The 20,759-nt window shown below is 42.8% G+C and overlaps 1 protein-coding gene across 1 annotated transcript in view; it reads left to right on the forward strand.

The window, feature by feature from the left end:
• The window catches only part of LOC126413020 (lachesin-like), a 440,858-nt gene that overhangs the window by 398,864 nt on the left and 21,235 nt on the right, over positions 1 to 20,759 (forward strand). The window contains exons 4-6 of the mRNA XM_050082912.1: positions 9,205 to 9,333; positions 15,604 to 15,742; positions 19,204 to 19,352. Coding sequence (XP_049938869.1) covers positions 9,205 to 9,333; positions 15,604 to 15,742; positions 19,204 to 19,352 — 417 coding nt within the window. The remainder of the gene's footprint in view (positions 1 to 9,204; positions 9,334 to 15,603; positions 15,743 to 19,203; positions 19,353 to 20,759) is intronic.

The following is a 20,759-nucleotide window of genomic DNA, read 5'->3' on the forward strand; positions in this document are numbered from 1 at the left end:
TTTTAGATAAATATCAGTTTGGCTTTACGAGAGGTAAAGCCACCAGAGAGGCAGTTGTGACGTTGCGGTTGATAATAGAAGCGAAACCAAAGAAAAACCAAGACTCGTTCATGGGATTTGTCGACCCGGCAAAAGAGTTCCACAATGTGAAATGGTGCTAGATGTTCGAAATTATGAAAAGAAATCGGGTAAACTATAGGGAAAGACGGGTAATATGCAATATATACAAGAAACAAGAGGAAACAATAAGACAGGGATACCTAGAACATAGTGCTCAGATGAAAAAGGGTGAAGACAGCGATATAGCCTCTCATCCCTATTGCTGAATCTATACACCGGAGAAGCAATGATGTAAATAAAAATTTAAGGGTGCGATCAAAATTCAACGTGAAAGGATGTAAATCATACGATTCGCTAATGACTCTGCTCTCCTCAGTGAAAGTTAAGAACAATTGCAAGATCTGCTGAATGGAATTGACAGTTTAATGGGTACAGAATGTGGATTGAGAGCAAATCAAAGAAGAGGAAAGTAATGAGAAATAGCAGGAAGGAGAATACCAAGGAACTTATCATCAGAATTTGTGATGGTGAAATAGATTTAGGGATTCTGCTACCTGGGCAGCAATATAGCTTCTGAAGTGTGGTGTCACTGCCAGACACCACACTTGCTAGGTGGTAGCTTAAATCGGCCGCGGTCCATTTAGTACATGTCGGACCCGCGTGTCGCCACTGTGTGATCGGAAACCTAGCGCCACCACAAGGCAGGTCTCGAGAGACGATATAGCACTCGCCCCAGTTGTACGAGGAGATTGCTAGCGACCATACGGACGAAGCCTTCCTCTCATTTGCCGAGAGCCAGTTAGAATAGCCTTCTGCTAAGTCCATGGCTACGACCTAGCAAGGCGCCATTAGCCTTACCTACTTTGAGAGTTATAGTATAAATGTCTCAAGAAGAATGCTGTAGTCATCAACTAATAAAGTTAAGTATAAAGCAGCTACGTACTTTTCTTGCTACCATTCAATAGTTATCCTGTTCCAGAACTGACGCCCGTCGGCGTGTGTGTGTACGCGTGCCTTCCTTTCTTTCGGCTACCCGTCACTGTGGACTGGCTGCCTTGTCAGTCCACTTCATGAAGGACGGAGCAAGGACATAAAAACGAAAACTACGATTGACAAAAAGGCGGTCCTGACTAAGAGAAGCCCACAAGTGTCAAATTTGGACCTTAATTTGAGGAAGAAATATTTGAGGTATACGTTTGGAGACACAGACGCTATGTTAGTGAGAAATGGATTGTAGGATAAACGAAACAAGACAATGGAAGCATTTGATAGCTACAAACGAATGTTAAAAATGGGTGGACTCACAAGGTAAAGAATGAGGAAGGAGGTTCTCCGCCGAGATGGAGCACATAAAAAAGACAAAAACCAAGAACAAGGGACTGGATGACAGATTAGAAAATAACTTACATGGTACTAGTTGGAGCTGTTGACGGTAAATACTGTAGAGGAAGACGGGGTTGGAATACATGCAGAAAGTAATTGAGAGCGTATGTTGCAAGTGCTACTCTGAGGTGAAAAGGGCGGCACATGAGAGGAATTCGTGGCGTACCGCATCAACCCATTAAGACGACCGATGTTTCAGAAAAAAAGTAACGTAAAAACTATAAAATATAAGTGTTTTCCCAGGAACCTCAGATTACCGTTCTACACTCTTTCTGCTGCGCCAACAGCTTCCTGGAGATTATGCTAACGTAATTGGCATTCGTCTCATCCAACCAGCTCCGAAAATGCTTTTCCATTTTCAAATGCTTGGGGATCTGGAGGTCCCTCTTAAATCACTTTCGTTTCTGGCCAAGTTCTGCATACACCTTAAATTTGGAAGAAATCGTTTGAGACGAGTAGGTGTTGTTCCCTCATTGGTAGAAGCAAATCGCGCAGTCACGAACTAAATACAGTTTAGGGATTGTGCTGGTCTCGGAATATTGCCATACTTCGCGTGAGATTTGAATAACTTTACTTTTGTATTTCAACGTTGACGTTAAGCACAATGTACTTTTCTTAATGGCTCATTATAGGATGGATTTGGAAGACTTAGCAGTGAATAAACAAGTGTACTCTTTAGTCTGATTTATGTAAAAATGTACTAGATACGCTGATGCGTCATCTGCATGTATGTTACTACCATGCAGCTCATACTTCTGTGCCGGGCGGAGACTTCATGTGTGAAATCTTAGGGGACTTAACTGCTAAGGTCATCAGTCCCTAAGCTTACACACTACTTAACCTAAATTATCCTAAGGACAAACAAACACACCCATGCCGGACGGAGGACTCGAACCTCCGCCGGGACCAGCTGCACAGTCCATGACTGCAGCGCCCCAGACCGCTCGGCTAATCCCGCGCGGCAACATACGATGGACCGAAGTTGGAAATTTAATGAAAATATCTCGCCGCAATGAGAAACGGGTTTGTTTTAACGTCCGCCAAACCAAGAAGATCCAACGGAGAGCAGCGCGCTTCGTTGTAGGATCATTTAGTAATCGCGAAAGCGTTACGGAGATGATAGATAAACTGCAATGGAAGACTCTGCAGGAGAGACGCTCAGTAGCTCGTTATGGGCTTTTGTTGATGTTTCAAGAACATACCTTCACCGAAGAGTCAAGCAGTATATTGCTCCCTCCTGCGTATATCTCGCGAAGAGACCACGAGAATAAAATCAGAGAGATTAGAGCCCACACAGAAGCATACCGACGATACTTCTTTCTACGAACAATACGAGACTGGAATAGAAAGGAGAACCGATAGAGGTACTCAAGGTATCCTCCGCCACACACCGTCAGGTGGCTTGCGGAGTATGGATGTAGATGTAGATGCAGAAGTCGCATATCATACCCGTGACACTAACTTCCCTTTTTCACTAAGGTACAAAACGAGGAGTCTTTCTTTGAGGATTTTTCTACATCCTCCATCATCATTCTCCGCCAAATCTTTCCCCACAGTTTTATTACAGCATTAATGTAATAGTTCAGTTGTATTGTACGTAAAACCAAAGAGGTATTCAATTTTATGATGTGATTCAAACGTTATACATTATGGGATTAGTTACTCAGTTGTTAATTATCAAGTAGCGTCTATTATTTTTTTTTCTAAACATTAGCACTCTGTACCGTACAGCCTTGAAGGAGTTACGGATTTCTATTAAAATCATCATGACAAAGACCGCTTTATCTGTATGATAAGTATTTATTTAAGATCCCATTAGTTATTGGCTTTAGAGCCACGACTTCACGATTCTTCTGTACATAAACAAGAGAAAAACGTATAAATCAACGATTCTGTTAAAATGTAGTTGAATTGCGTATTATACTGCATAGGAAAATCATGTACTCACCTTTATCATAACCAGTAGACTACTCAAGATTCTCTTCCAATCGTAATAAAATTGATCAACCGTCAAGAAGTCGGTAGTGAAATTAACATACATCATTCTAATTAAGGAAGCCGAGAATAAGGAGAAAGCGGTAAATAATATGGATGGAAAGGTTTTAAACTAATTATATGTGTAATTGATGAAAACCTACGTCAACATGGTAAGGTAAAATAAATCACTAAAACAGAACCTGTATAACTGTACGACAGGTAACGGAGGTCAAATATAGACAAAACACTGCAAGCAAAGTAGATGATTATCGAGATAATAGAAGGACTGGGGAAAGGGGAGATTAAAAATATTACATAAATATACCAATAGCTTCAACATCTGCTGACGACGTGAGGTAAGCAGCTAACGCCAAGACTGGTACGCAGATGAACCTGTGCCGGAGCCGATGAGGAAAACGGGCGCATGGTGGTGAAACCGTGTACAACGGGAGACGACATGGGAACAGAATTATGAAATGTGACAGAAAAAGTTGGCTAGCACCTTTACAAGCAATTTTACAAGTGGAAGCTTGAAGAACCTAAGGTACAACGGTTATTTTATTACCTAAACAAGAGAAGGAGGAGTGTGGGAGGCTATCATGTCTAGTGCAATACACTCGTAAAATGAAACAAATTATACAGAAAACTATTGAAAAATCTTCAGAAATAAAAAGAACATAAATGGTTATGTATGAAACTCATAATATTTAACAATTGTAGAGCACTGAGTGAAATGTCAGTTAACACTGTGTAAAAATGATTTAAAATAAGAAATAGCGTATATGTACTAGGTTATCCTACAATGTGCTCCATATGTCTGATAACCACATGTACGTCGCAGTGGACGGTGGCTACGAGCGCTCCGTTGCCCGGCGAATCAGATGCCGTGTCGCCCGTCTACCGCCGCAGTACTACATTTAAAATAAACTCACTCGGGGTCACGCAGTGATGTACTGGAAGTGCCTGCCATTGTTTTCCACGCATTTCTGACGCCCACTCAAGAAATTGTTCATCACACGATATAATTATCTTTGAGAAACTGATCCAATAGCCTCGCAGATATTGTCCTCCAGTTCTTGTGACATGTGCAGTTCTGTTGTGTATCCTTGATTCTCTAATGCCCCCCAAAAATAGACATCGCAATGGGTTACGTCGGGACATTGAGCAGGTTATCATGGAACACACTGTGAATTGCTTACAAAGAAACATTGGCTGATAAGCCCTTGCGGAACCCCGTTTGGAATAAAAAGGAAGCTCCGTTATCTTCCACCTAACTCGTTAAAAAAACGGCTGCAAAATGTTTTGCACATACCTTTCACTGTTAAATGTGTCATTAAAAAATGTGCGCATCACATTCATACTCTTTGACAGTGAAGAGACTCCTCATGAAGCGCAATAGATCTATCGGCGCTCCAATGTCGACAGTTTGGGATTAGAAACGCGTGTAACCATCATGGAATTGTTTCAAAACCCATTCGCAAAACCTAACCTTGTGCACTGTATCACCAAATTTACGTTCTTGCACTACTGTTCCTATACAGGGCCGTAGCCCAAGTAACTTAGCAGCTCTTTGTAAATAGGTGCAAGAGATTTGTGTTTGCAGTGAAAGACGTCTACGAAACTTCTTAAGGTAGTTTTCAAAAAATCGTTCAAATGGCTCTGAGCACTATGGGACTTAATATCTGAGGTTATCAGCCCCCTAGACTTTGAACTACTTAAACCTAAATAACCTAAGGACATCACACACATCCATGCCAGAAGCAGGATTCGAACCTGAAACCGTAGTAGTCGCACGGTTCCTGACTAAAGCACCTAGAACCGCTCGTCCACCGCGGCCAGCTAAGGTAGTTTTCCAGGCGGTATGCAGTGTCTTAGAAAAGAACTTCTGTGAGAACTGTACGTCATCGTTTAGCCTGCTTGTCATGAACACTTTCCGGAATTTCACTAATTTGTGAATTGGATGACGAGTCGGATTCCCAACACCTGCAAACTTCTGTTCAAATAATCTCCGGACAGAAGGAGCGGTCTCTGCAGACACACACACACACACACACACACACACACACACACACACATAAAAAGCAAATAAACACAGGTGTGGCACGGAATAATTCGTTCCTGCCATTGTTTTCACAGATTGCACCGTTGCATCCGTGACGTTTCCTCCACTGTTTGCAACACGTGCCCTGTCGTTAAGCAGTCGAAGTCTCCAGAAACCTTGCGGTGGCGCAACTCTAGCTGAACGTTTTGCGTGTGCATTGAGAGACTATTTTTGCATCTTAATATTTCGATCTCTTTGAGAACGTTCTATTTATGTCTCTTTCTTCGCCGATGAAGAATTTTTAATTTATATTGCAGATCTATAATGGAGTGTCCTTCTCACGCAGATGGCTACTTACGGCTGACTTGGAGTTAGACAAATTAAGATATTCTTTAAATCTAGTACGAAAGCTTCTGCCTGTTTGTCCAATTCATTTCACAGGGCAGTTGTCGTACGTAACGCAGTAGTAATGTATTTTCTTTCTGAATTGAGTTTTTGGCGCCCATAATCTGAGAGGAGGAGAGCCAAGGGGCACCTCCTAATATCGTGACGGACATTCTTTTGCTTGGTATGCATTCACCATGTTGCTGAACGTCTCCTGCAGAAATGCTGAGTCACATCGCTCTCTATAGCAGTCCATAACTGCGGAAGTGTTACCGGTGCAGGATTCTGTGCACGAACTGAATTCTCGGCTGTATAACATTAACGTTCGATGGGATTCACGTCGGGTGATTTGGTTGGTCAAATGGTTCAAATGGCTCTGAGCACTATGGGACTTAACTTCTGAGGTCATCAGTCCCCTAGAACTTAGAACTACTTAAACCTAACTAACCTAAGCACAGCACACACATCCATGCCTGAGGCAGGATTCGAACCTGCGACCGCAGCGGTCGCGCAGTTCCAGGCTGAAGCGCCAAGAACCACTCGGCCACTCCGGCCGGCAGTGGTCAAATTATTCTCGAATTACTCAGAATTTTCTTCAAATCAATCGCAATCAAATGTTCCCCTGTGACATGGCGAACTGCCATCCATAAAAAAAAATCCATCGTTGATAGGAACATGAAATCCATGAATGGCTGCAAATGGTCTCCAAATAGCCGAATGTAAACAGGATCCAATCCAGTCCATGTAAACACTGCTCACACCATTATCAAGCTACCATCAGAGAGCTGTCTTGGCAGCTTGAACCCCTGGCTCCGTGTGATCTGCGCCACACTCGACCCCTGCCTTCAGCTCTTACCAACTGAAATCGGGACTGACCAGACCAGGCCAACCGATATGGTCACGAGCACTGGAGAGGCGCTGCAAGGGACAACGTGCTGTTAGCAAAGGCGCTTGGCGTCAGTCGTCTGCTGCCACATCCCAATAACCCAAATATCGCCGCACTGTCGTAATGTGTGTGTTCTTCATAAGTCCCACATTGATTTCTGCGGTTATTTCGCCCTAGTGTTGCTTGTCTGTTAGTACTGAAAACTCTAAGCAAACGCCGAGGGATCAAATGGCTCTAAGCACTATGGGACTGAACACCTGAGGTCATCGTCTCAGTTATGTGACTACATTTGTGAATTCCTGTCAGAGAGGTCACAGTTCGTAGTAATTGACGGAAAATCATCGAGTAACACAAAAGTGGTTTCTGGCGTTCCCCAAGGTAGTGTTTTAGGCCCTTCGCTGTTCGTTTCCTATATATAAACCGTTTAGGAGACAACCTGAGCAGCCGTCTTCGGTTTTTAGTAGATGGAGCTGTCGTTTATCGACTAATAAAGTCATCAGAAGATCAAAAGAAACTGAAAAACGATTTAGAAAAGATTTCTGATTGGTGCGAAAATTGACAGTCATACACATGAGTGCTTAAAGGAGCTCGTTAAATTTCGGTTACACTATAAATCAGCCTAATCTAAAAGCCTTAAATTCTACTAAATACCTAGGTATTACAATTACGAACCAGCTGAATGGGTTGAAAATTAATAAATCGCCAGGTCCTCATGGGATTCCAATTCGATTTTACAGAGAGTACTCTACTGTATTGGCTCCTTACTTAGCTTGCATTTATCGCCACTCTCTTGCTCAACGTAAAGTCCCGAGTGACTGGAAAAAAGCGCAGGTGACGCCTGTGTATAAGAAGGGTAGAAGGACGGATCCTCAAAATTACAGACCAATATCTTTAACATCAGTTTGTTGCAGGATTCTCGAACATATTCTCAGTTCAAATATGATAATTTCCTTGAGAAGTTGCTGTCCATGCATCAGCACGGCTTTAGAAGGCATCGCTCCTGTGAAACACAACTCGCCCTTTTTTCACATGATATCTTGCGAACCATGGATGAAGGGGATCGGACGGTTGTCATATTCTTTGACTTCCGGAAAGCGTTTGACTCGGTGCCCCACTGCAGACTCCTAACTAAGGTAGGAGCATATGGGATTGGTTCCCAAGTATGTGAATGGCTCGAAGACGTCTTAAGTAATAGAACCCAATACGTTGTCCTCGATGGTGAGTGTTCATCGGAGGTGAGGGTATCATCTGGAGTACCCCAGGAAAGTGTGGTAGGTGCGCTGTTGTTTGGATAGGGTAGATAGCTAAGTGAGGCTGTTTGCTGATGATGCTGTGGTGTACGGGAAGGTGTCGTCGTTGAGTGACTGTAGGAGGATACAAGATGACTTGGACAGGATTTGTGATTGGTGTAAAATATGGCAGCTAACTCTAATTATAGATAAATGTAAATTAATGCAGATGAATAGGAAAAAGAATCCTGTAATTTTTGAATACTCCATTAGTAGTGTAGCGCTTGACATACTCACGTCGATTAAATATTTGGGCGTAACATTGCAGAGCGATATGAAATGGGACAAGCATGTAATGGCAGTTGTGGAGAAGGTAGATAGTCGTTTTTGGTTCATTGGTAGAATTTTTGGAAGATGCGGTTCATCTGTAAAGGAGACCGCTTATAAAACACTAATACGACCTGTTCTTCAGTAATGCTCGAGCGTTTGGGATCCCTATCAGGTCGGATTGAGGGAGAACATAGAAGCAATTCAGAGGCGTGATGCTATATTTGTTACTGGTAGGTTTGATCATCACGCGAGTGTTACGGAAATGCTTCAGGAACTCGAGTGGGAGTCTCTAGAGGAAAGAAGGCGTTCTTTCCTTGAATCGCTACTGAGGAAATTTAGAGAACGAGCATTTGAGTTTGACCGCAGTACAATTTTACTGCCGCCAACTTACATTTCGCGGAAAGACCAGAAAGATGAGATAAGAGAGATTTGGGCTAGTACAGAGGCATATAGGCAGTCATTTTTCCCTCATTCTGTTTGGAAGTGGAACAGGGAGAGAAGATGCTAGTTGTGGTACGAGGTACCTTCCGCTACACCCCGTATAATGGACTGCGTAGTATGTAAGTATATGTAGATGTAGATGTAGTGTACTGAATTCCCTAACGATTTGTGAAATGGAATGTGCACTGCGTCTAACTCCAACTACAGTTTCACGTTCAAATGTCTATCACTTCCCATCGCGCGGCCATAATAAAGTCAGAAGCCTTTCCACATGAATCACCTCAGTGAAGCAGAGAGCTCCGACGATGCACTGTCCTTTTACATCTTGTGTACGGGATTCTACCGCCATCTGTACGTCTGCATATTATTATCCTCTACATCTGTCACCTCACTGTACTTGTCTTAAGCCCTTTCCCTGAGCGTAGTGTTACGGCAGCTAGTGACAGTTGCGCGCCTGTGCTCTCTGTTTCCAGTGGACACCGTCAACGGGGACGAGCTGCGGCTGTCGAGACTCGACCGCCGACAGATGGCCGCCTACCTGTGCATCGCGTCCAACGACGTACCGCCGGCGGTCAGCAAGCGCATCACGCTCAACGTCAACTGTGAGTAGGCCTACACACAGTTTGCCTAGCTCCGCAGAGAAAGCTTTCCATGATGCTGACTGAATACACTGTTTGAAATTATGAAGGTAGCAGGTATAACCAATAGGGCGTTCAATAAGTCATGCAACATGTTCTGTATTCTGAAAGTAAGTTGGTTTTATTCTGGATGTCAATATACCGTATTAATACCCACTTTTTTATCTAAAAGATTCTGTTTTACAACACAATCTCCGTTCAATGCAACGGTCTTACGCCATCTTACTGGGAGCGCCATTGTGCCCGCATTGTACGACTCGTCTGCTCGGCGTCGGAGCCCACGCCTTGCTGCATCAATAACCTTCCTAACATCCACGTTCTGCTTCCTGCAGAGTGCATCCTTTAGTGAGCCATGAAACCTTGTTCGCAGGTACTCAGAGCGTACAGGATAAGGTTACGATTGTGGATGGGGCTATAAAATGTTACTGTGAGTTGCACAATCAAACACACAACTTTATTTATTTAAGAACCAATTATTTACACATTTCTTTAAAAGATCACAATTATACAAAACAGCTGAAGGCCCAGTTAAAGAAAACTTGAGATACTTTCTGGGCTTAAGACTCAAAACCACATCAAAAACTAGAATGGCTAATGGCCTGGTTTAGAAATCAAAAGCGATTAAAAATAGAAGGTAAAATTAAAAAAAAGCATGCAACTGAAAACAATTAACGGCTGAAGGCCTACACTACATGTTTAAAGGATAACTATAATTAAAACAATAATAAACAATTTTTCTAATCAAGAAATTTCTTTTTAAACTTACAACAGAACGGCTGAAAGACTAATTAAAAAATATTAACTTACTGCATGGCTGAAGGCCACAAACAAATTTGAAACAACAGGTGAAGGCCTGAACAACAGGTCAAACAAACAATTAAAACCAAACCGCTTTCCTCTTATAAAAATTTTCCTTTAAAGGATACACACGACTGAAGGCCTTATTAAAAGGTGTTCACTTAAATCCTCGGCTGACAGCCATACATAACACATCAACGACTAACGGCTTAGAGCCTGGATTACAAACAATTTTAGATAGAAAATTTTGTTAAAAATAAAATCAATCTTCAGAATTTTAATTTAACGCGACTGAAGACCTTCATGTTAAATTTAAAAAGAACTGAATTAATACACAGCTGAAGGTTTCGCACAATACTTCAAACTAAACTGAAAATCGCAATCTAAAACAAACAGAACAAGTGGTGCTCAGAATTTCCCTAAGAGATGGCCTGAGGCGGTAGCTCAAACGTAAGGTGAGGTGAGACAGGCAGGCAATAGTTGAAGTTAAATAATCAGATGGCAACCCAAACTCTGGATGGCCCAAGGACCGACCAACAATTTCACCAAATCCCTTCTGTCCGACCAACGGCACAACGATGGAAAATATCGGCCGAGGACGAGGATACGAACAGCACTACATCTTCAGAAATTGGCGTCTAAAGACAGCCAAGGAAACAATAACCACTCTATGTAAAATACGAAGCAAACAACTTAAAAGGCTGTCGAACTACACGCCATGACAGACAGCATCAACACGACGAGGAAAGGCACACTGCCGGAATAGCATGCTAACGACCAGGGCAGGTATTTGGGGCTTTAACGGCCTCAGGGCAGAAAATACCGCTACTGCACTTCACTGGCAAGTAACAGTCAATTTAATAATTAATCACAATATAGGAAGATGGCTGCTAGATTTCGCCGACTCCAACACATCACACATTGCCGCTAGCCCGAAATGCCCAGGGAGCAACAACCTGCATATGTATGAAGAGATGTCACAGTAGTTGAGGTTTCATAACAGGTTATCTGATCACTCAACTTCAGCGTCAAGGTTTGTCGGTCAACGAACTTTTTCGCTCTCACAGCTATCGCCTCATGATCCTACAGAGCATACATGCCGCCAGCAGTCCCAGCCTGGCCCCGCGCCGCGGAGACTTCCTCGCTGCTCCGTCCCAACCGTCTGGCACCTACACACACCACCACCACCCGGAAATACTAGCAGTCACTCCAAAGATAGTACGACAGTACCAGTATCGACAAGCGCTGCTGCTGCCACTCAAGGAGGCAAGCCAGCAACTTCGTTATGCAAGTAAGTAAGGAAGAAACAAGACGCCACTCGATGTGACAAAATGCCAAAGAACAAACGGCATGAACGCGAGAAGCACACGGCTCAAGTCAAACAGATGGTATTCCGATGGTGCGAGACCCGTTAGGGAAGTTTTGTGATATACTTGCACTGTCATGAGAATGACAAATTAGTTTTCATTTTTGCAGCGACGAACATGCTGAAATTGTTTCTTCGATTTCCTGAGGGTAGCACAATATAGTTCATAGTCGGTAGTGGCACCATGAAGTGGATCTCGAAAGGAATAGCTCCCTCAGAGTGCTTGAAGACTGTCGCCTTGACTTTGGCGGCTGAGGGTATGGCTTTGGACTTTTCTTTTCGGGGAGAGGTGATGTAGCGCCACTCCATGGAATGCCGTCATCTTCTGGTTCAAGGTGATGAGCCCGTGTGTGACCAAGGTCGACAAAAAATTGTCATGATCAGGCTCGTAATGCGCAAAAAGCTCCCCACAGATGGTCTTTTGTTGCTCTTTATGGCCTTCTGATAGGCGGCAAGAACCCAGCGGGCCTACACCTTTGTCTAACGTAAGAGGTGGACGAATGTGTAAGCACTATCAACAGAGACGTCCAGGTGTCTGACTGCAATATGTCGATCACCTCAGACGAGAATGTTCGCACGTTCCAATATTGCAGGAGTTACGGCCGTGTACGGCCGGCCAGCACGTGGGTGATCTGTCGTTTGCGCGATCTTGTTGGAGTGGTAACAGACGCCTCGCCCAGCGACTTCTGTTCAATTCCACATCTCTGTAGGTCTCCTGCAGGCGCCTCCCAACATATGCGATGCTCTGATTTTCCTCCAAAAGAAAATCAATAGGAGCTCTCTTCATGGAAGGCAACTCCGTTACAGACAGCATATTGAAGGATACGTACAGCGCCGCCACCTATCGGAAATTCACGACTATTGGGGTTGAAGCCGGAATACACCACTATGTCGCACAAAGAAATCTGGAATTTTTAACCGAAATTGGCCGAGGAAAATGTGAGTTGCATAACTTATTGAACATCACTCGTGTAACTTGTACAGATACCAGACCACTTACGGGGATTTGATGGGAGCAGTAGTTGAGAAGGGAGTGAGGCTGTCCCGATGGCATTCAATCTGTAGTTTAGGCAAGCAGTGAAAGAAATCTATCAGTACTTATGAAAGAAGTTTGCTGACGACTTTGTAATACTGCCAGACACGGCAAAGGACTTGTGGTGGCACTTGAAAGGAATGAATTATGCATTGAAAACAGGTTGTAAGGCAAACATAAACTAAAGCGGGAGAACTGTAATGAAATGTGGTCGAATTAAATCAGGCGATGTTCAAGACTTTACGAAGTGAGATGTTAAATGGTGATCTTCTGCTGCAAAATAATTATCCATGACCGAAATAACGAGGATATAGAATACAAACTACCTACAGGCAAAAAAATGCTTAAAAAACTAAACATAAATTTACGAGTTCCTTGAGAAGGTGTTAGTCTTGAACAGAAGAGAAATATGTAAGGTAAATATTTAGATAATGAGTACTAGAAGCTTCTCAAATAAGTTTCTAGATACGTATCCTCAGGATTAAGTGTGTTACTCGGAGATGCTGAAGTTATAGCTTTAGTTGTGTGAAAAGAAGCATCAGTTGTTGCGACACATCATGAAACATTAAAGACTCATTTGTTGTGGGGAGGGGAAGAGGGGAGGAGGAAGAGAGAAGGGACCAAGCCTTGATCATATTTTTTCTATCTGTCCCTTACGTTTGCTGCGGCTCACTACGATTTCCTCTCCTGTGCCAACTTCATCCCAGAGTATCACTTGCACCCTAGATGGTCAGTTATTTGTTCTACAGATCACAATCTCTGTCTCCACCCCCACGCCCCGTCCCAAAAGTTATTACCTGCTGTATAATACATCTTGTGTTACCTTGTCGCTCCTTCTTCTCAGTATCTACGACATGTTTCTATCTCCCAGATTCTCCAGAGAACCTCCTGTATTTTTATTTCATTATTCTACCGTATTTTTACATTCCTTTATAGTGAGAAGTTGAAAAAAGGATGTAGGTTGCAGTAGCTACGCAGATATGAAAGGGATTGCGCTAGATAGACTGCGGTGGAAAACTGCTTCAGATCAGTATTCGACTGAAGACCACAGTAACAATAACACCCCTACTGCTGCAGATCAGTTCTGGAACCAGGACATTAATAGCTTTCAATGGCAGCTTGCAACCCATTAGTTTTTAATGGCCTTCAGCCTTTATGAACCTTCGCGTCTATGAACTTCAATATCATCCAAATATTTCTTCCCTCGATGCCCTAAACACAATAAACAGCATCACCTGCACAGCTCCAGTGCTACTATTTCTGGAAGAGAATAGTGCAGAGGGCACAAGAGCCATTCGAATTCAAATTTACCGTTCATTCCTCCAGAATAAGAATCTATGGTGCCGTGTCTGCTACTGACGAAATACTAAAATGTAAAGTTGGAGTCTTCTTTCCTTTCTTCAGAAGTAGGCCGCCTGCAGACATCGGGTCTATTGCAGAATATTAAAACCTGTTATGTTAAAACCTGTTGAAAATGTGTTCACGACGTCTCCCTTTCCGTAGCAATTCCTTTTTATGGAAAAAGAGAGTGGATAAAAATAAGTTCGAAGATTGTCTAAAATTCTCACAAAAGGGCTTTCATCAGTTGTGAAGGTCGGAAAAGTTGTGAAATTCTGCTGTTACAGCATTAGTCCATTATACTCATATCAGTGCAGGGATATTTTATGGTGAGACAATATACAGATGCTAAGCTAAGTAGGCTATATGCGAGGTTAAGTAGAAAACGTATAGCGTCGCTGCCTTACGGTACATACGCCTGCGCATCAATTTATTCTCCGCAATCAGTTCTTAAGTACTTGGTACTGGGCACTTACTACAAATATTAGTGGATCTCATACCTTTTACCTATGTAGCGAGAAAAAGGTGTGTCTGTACGTTCTAATCTCACTTAACGTACCTTCACGATTAGCACACGGGATATAAATTACAGGAAACATAAATACCGCCCAATCTACCTGAAATTCTAGTTGTCTACATTAAGACAAATGAAGCACTATCGCCTTCCTTACGGCGTCCGTGTTCAAGTATTCTGAATATTACAACTACATTTAGGTGTGGACTATACTTATGAAGTGCGCCTGCATTAATGCGAAGTCTGCTATCATACCTACGTGATAAGAAAACCTAACACTGGAGGACATTTGAATAGGTCGCAATGAGTTTAATTATCAGTTTCCGTAACGAATACATTGCTCTTCCTAACTATCCTCTCGTCTTCCCTACTACTGATTGCATCTGGTCGTTCTAATCAATATAACTTGGTAATATTACTCCTACATGATGACGACTGATGGAAGATGATGGATGATGACTGATGGCGATAATTAATGAGCTTAATGATTGATGATAATGATAATGTGTTTTGGCCCTAACGCAGGTCCATCACTGCAGGTTCTGCTCTTCTTACCTGTGTATAATGCATACAGCATATCTAGATGTTTCCAATCAGCTGGTATTTTATTCTTCTTCTGGTCCGCTTTCCTGCTACCATTTCTAATGCAGCCTTTATTGTGGTGTCTTTTTTCTCCAGTAACCTTATAAATTTCTTCTCTTCCTCTTAAATAATTGCAGTCTTTGTCTTTTCTCGTTCAACACACATTACACTATGTCATTACGTATTTTGTCGTCCATTTTACACATTCCTTTCTTCTCCAAATCCACATCTGAAAAGCCTTTAACATTTTATCTCTCTCTTCCTCAGTGTCCATGTTTCATTACTATACAGGGTAGCACTCTTTACAAAGCACCTCGCTAGTATTTTCCTTAATTGTGTAGTTAATGGACTAAGCTAAATATACTTTCTTGTGTAAAACATTATCTCTGCAGTAGCTATCCTTCGTTCAGTTACTTGATTACAATTCATAGTACTAATTATTTCGTATCTTTTGTATCTTAAGTTCTACTAACTCATCACGATCTGTCACTATTATCTGCACTGGTTGCCATGTAAAAACTCTTCTTCCCGTATATCTTCGTTAAAATCAAACACCAAAAATCAGAAATTCTCCACTGATGTCATCCTCCTCTGCTTTTGCAGTTTCTCCTGTGGTTAAAGTGCCCAACCAGCTGGTTGGTGCGCCCCTGGGGACAGACGTTCAGCTGGAGTGCTTCGTGGAGGCCTTCCCCAACACCATCAACTACTGGGTCAAGAACCGCGGCGAGATGCTGCTAGACGGGTGAGTCCAGCCCCCACCAGCGCTGGCGCCACCTGCATGAACAAATAACTTTTGGGCGGAGAACGTGTGCCTTATTTAAAGAATGATATTTCCGAGTTGTTTCAACTGATTTTACGAATATTATTGTGAATATATGAGCGATACCCAACGTAGACTGCCTCATTTTCTAAGAACTTTTTTTTAAATGTTTACTAAACTGGAAATTCTGTTATTTTCACGAGTTCTCAACCAGTGAAATGCACCTGTAATATCTCCTTGCCATCTCGTAGAGGGCGTTTTGCGTCTAAAGATTTGACTTCTAGGGTTTCCTTACCAAAAGTAGATCCCTTAAGGCAATTTTTAGGAATATGTAGGGATACACATCACACAGTGCAATGTCTGGACTGTAAGGTAGATGGTGTATGCCTTTTCTGGGCAATAACTCTATTATAGTTAGGACAGTGGGAAGCCTGGTGTTGTCCTGACGACATTTTCACAGCTGATGACCATTTTCTTTGCAAACTGATGCTTCATCTGCTACCCTTGGAGGCGTCTACCGTATGCTGCAAAACGTAATGACCATGGTCTTGTCTGCAGACCTGCAAACGCGCCTACTCATAGGAGTGGCTGGTCATGTTTCGCACACTCTCTGCTACTGTGTTTCATTTCTGAGCTATCATGAAACATCCACATTTCATCAGCAGCTGTGTAGTTTTGCCATCATGCGTCACGTTATATTAAAAGAAGAGTTTCCATTAGCAGCATACATCAGCACAATTCTGCCTTTGTTCCAGACTGTACCAGATACATACAGTTGTTCATTTAAAACAGTGTGAATATTTCCGGTTTATATTGCGCACATTATCTGACAGTAGCATATGGATGAATCCACATAATAGGTGCGCCAGTGTTTATTGTAGTCTCTACAACGGCCGTAAATGACATGCCTATGTCTCCTTGCAATTTTCAACTTTCTCCCTCATCTCTAAATGCCTTCTGTGATTGAGTACTGGCTCGACGGGGCATTGCAGACACACAAACCTCAGTTCACCGTAGGTCACATAAGAAGAGAACACAAAGATTATCACATAATACCACTGACAAAACTCAGATAGGTTCAAATTTTACAGCCCTAAACCTAAATAGGTAGACAATTCTTTGCTGTAACTCAACCGAGGATATGTGCTGATTCATAAATGTAGTTCTCTTTACTCACTGAATGCGATTCTGACCATTAGTGGAAGTCGTTCTGGGCTCTTCTTACTACATTGTAATTCTGGCTCCTTTGCTGTCAAAACTTTAAAAAAATCATGTCAATCCGCAATAATGTTCACTTAATCCACGGCCATAATGGTTCCGTCTCATGGAACTGCAAGTGAATGCTTTGCACGGATTACTACTGTTCAGACAGCTTCCACCCTTGACATGGTGCACGTTTCGAACCAACACTGATAATAAATGAGACTGTCCCATGCGGAGCCGCATGTTCAACAGCGTGTGCTACATGAACTGCTCCGAAGTACTATAGTCAGATATGCCACAGATCGTGGCTTATTCTGCTTTACAAACTGGGAAAGCCTCTCAACCATAATTTCTGTGATGTGGTATGGATGTCCAACGTGTTATCGCGTGTCCGTGGTTTCACCATTGTTATTCGTCTGGTTTCTTTTTCCAGAACTGTCCTACAACTAATATGAAATCAGAATATCAAGATCCATCGAATACGAATACTTATTAAAAACTGAGGAGTGAAATGCATATCACAACCATTGATATTCAGTAGCCAATCAAAGTAAGTTACATTTTTTATTCAGAATTTTATAGTTTATAGAAGAACAGAGCTACTTTGGAAGCACAGTGGCATGTCGCTGCCAGCACTCGGGTGAGCCAGACAGGGAGATCTACCCCAGGGGAATTCTCAGAAGGACGTACTCGCAGAAGCGCAGATCACTGCCACAAGGTTGAACAGACTTTACTTTGAGGTGCAACTACTGGATGCCAGGTGCACCACAGTCAACACAGATTCTATCTCCCGTGGTTTAAGGCCCCCATTTTAGCAACGTCTGGGAAGCCACTACAGTGAGAAAAACGTAGAAAGCTCTTTTCTAAGCAATGCAACAGACACCATAGGTCATGTGTAGAAAATGGGGTGTGAGCCCCCAGTTTGGGACCTCTGTAAGCTTGGGAAGCGGCCGAGGGTTGGGTGCGCAAAAATTACATGTTTACGCTGCAGAAGTACTGACCGGATTGCCATTGTAAATAAAACGTAGGTTAGAGACAGAGAAACACTAGACTGTGCTGACGAGACCCCACTTCATTGGCCACAGAAAGAGACTGAAAGTAAGATACCGTTTTCAAGCACAAAATAGTAGGAACTATGTTCCTGGTTAACTGCCTGAATCGAAACTCAGGGAACTGAGCAAGTATTTGTTAAGCAAACTCCTTACCGCCATCACTTGCAATGTCCACAGCCCAGCCAATTTGAAAAAAGCGAAGAATTCAAAACACAAATCTTCATTTTAGTAAGCAGTCAGTACGAAATCACTTCACCACAGGGAGCCTTCGTAGTCAGATTTTTCTCGAGCAGCCTAAGTCGCCGCCAGGGTCCATCTCCAAGCACATGAGCTAAAAGACTTTTGGGTTGTCTTGGAGTTAGCCAGATGTGCGACTTGGTATGCCGCCAATGAATGATTCTGCAGCCGCTTCATTCCCCCTCTACAGTTTGATACGGTGAGACAGAGCTGTAACAGCGACATCAGAGATCACTGGTAGGGACTTTTATAGAATTTCAGGAAGTTCCAGCTTCACTTGGAAGACATGTTTTCAGATTGATGTGACCAATGTGCTTTCGACGCTAACCATAGATGTAACACATTCCCTTGTCTACCGCTATCTGTCTTATATACTAACATCTCATCACGGCACAACGTTGTGAATATAATTGTTTCGTTTTTGGTATGCGGTTATTAGAATCTTACCCCAGACCCTTCTTTCGGATTTGCCATAGTTTTACTTTCGAAATGATGTTGCTTGTTACGTGATTTATGGGTCACTTTTACGTAACTACTCTTGAGTCAAACGTGCCAAGGTTTCACATTAGAATTTATGTTGCTAGTCAAATGATGTGTGAATCATTTGATGTAATTAACTGAATTAATTGTGACTCCTGTTTCTTTAGCTGAAACTGAAGTCCTATTTCTTTATTTTTTAGGGGATATAATAAATTTGTGTCAGAAAAGTGTTCCATTTGGCATGCATTCAGGCTACTCAACATGCGTCGACATACGCCATTCTTCAGTCAGTTTCCACAGATTCTTACTAAAGTAAGCCCGTCAGTCTCGGTTTTCCCGACGTGTTCAGTCCTAGGAGCCAGACCGTAACCATTTGCCCTATGTCAAAGTCGCTTATATCATTGGATTTCCCCATCTGCGGACTGTACTATCGCTGGAATTATTCCCCACCTAAAACTGTGTTTGTTTCAGAGTGAAGCACCACGTGGAGGAGGAGCGGTTCTCCTACAAAGTGCACCTGCGACTGACGATTCGAAACATTACGGCCAAGGACTTGGGCACGTACACCTGCGTCTCCACCAACTCACTGGGCCACAACGACGGGACGGTTCGCCTCTACGGTACGTCTTCAGCGGGCGATTCCATTCTCTCTGTTACGACGCTAGTTTTCTTTAGTTTAGAGGTACATTACGAAGGCTGTGTCATAATTAACAGCGAAAACTGACACATGTGAAAGTATAAGCAAGATTAGCAAACATGTACCAAGAAAGGTAGATCCAATAAGATCCACTTGGGAGACGGTTCTTCACTTTGCGAGATACTTTCGTAAGTGTGGTCAGGAGCTGACACTGAAATTACTGTGAAATATGTTAGTGAAAATGGTTTGGAAATGTCAACATTTGTATTGGGTACCCCTGTAATTGCCCTTGAATGTTTCCATCACCCACAGTCAAGTGTACACAGCCCTTCCAGAAGGTATTGAGACTGGTTAAATTCCTGTCGCATAAACGACCTAAGTGCAATAAATACGGGGGAACCTTGAACTAACAACTGTAAACAATATATATGCAATCCACCAGTCTGTAGTGAGCAATGCTAACCTCCTCGTGTCACAAATCTAAATAGAGTGACGTTTCTAAATTAGGTGTTCAGAACGTTCTAAAGTTTGTTCTGATGCAGAGAAAATTCTGTGTTGAGTTTTCCCCACTTACCTTGACACCCGTAGAGGAACAACGACGCTTGGACACCTGCCGTGACTTGTTTGAAATGCAAAATGCGGGTAGTTCTTCTCTAGGCAAACTCGTCATGGGTGATGAAACTTGGTGTTATCAATTTGAGCCTACCACAAAGGAACAAAATGCAGAGATTCACATCAAGGGTTAACGCTCTCATGACGTATCAGGTATTCAAACCATTGTGACGCACGAGTTGAACAATATCCCAGGAAAGGACTTTTATGAAAATGTCGCTTATTTCTATGAAGGTCTGTGCATTGTGCTGAGATGAGGAGGAGACCGTGTAATCATCCTAAAGCAAGTATACGAAGATAGTAACTGTTCTCGAAAGAATGGTATCAGTTCTTTCGAGAACAGTTACTATCTTCATATATATATTGTTGAAGGCTACCCAGCCATTGACCTTCGTCTGTGCGACCGCGCACAGGTCGCCCGAACTCTTACGGGAATCGTCACGTTAGAGGTCGCGAGTAATGAGTAGATGGGCAAATACCTATTAGGTACATTAAGTATGTAGATTGAGGACACTCGGGAATGTGGGTCTCACGGGAAGCGTGCAAGGGTGCAAGGGATGAGTCCCTGCAGTCGCGCTATTCAGCTGTGTCCTCGGTGGCTCACTGCCGGCACGGTGGGTCAGCGTGTTCGGTCAGGGGGGTTAGCTGCGCTCTGTAATAAAAAAAACTGAGTTACTCGATCAACGACGAACTGAAACGGATGTCTTGCGACAAATACAAATAAAAAATAGATGGATAGGGCGTCTGCCATGTAAGCAGGAGATCCCGGGTTCGAGTC

Source organism: Schistocerca serialis, chromosome 7 (genome assembly GCF_023864345.2).
Source record: "Schistocerca serialis cubense isolate TAMUIC-IGC-003099 chromosome 7, iqSchSeri2.2, whole genome shotgun sequence".
Taxonomy (NCBI): domain Eukaryota; kingdom Metazoa; phylum Arthropoda; class Insecta; order Orthoptera; family Acrididae; genus Schistocerca; species Schistocerca serialis.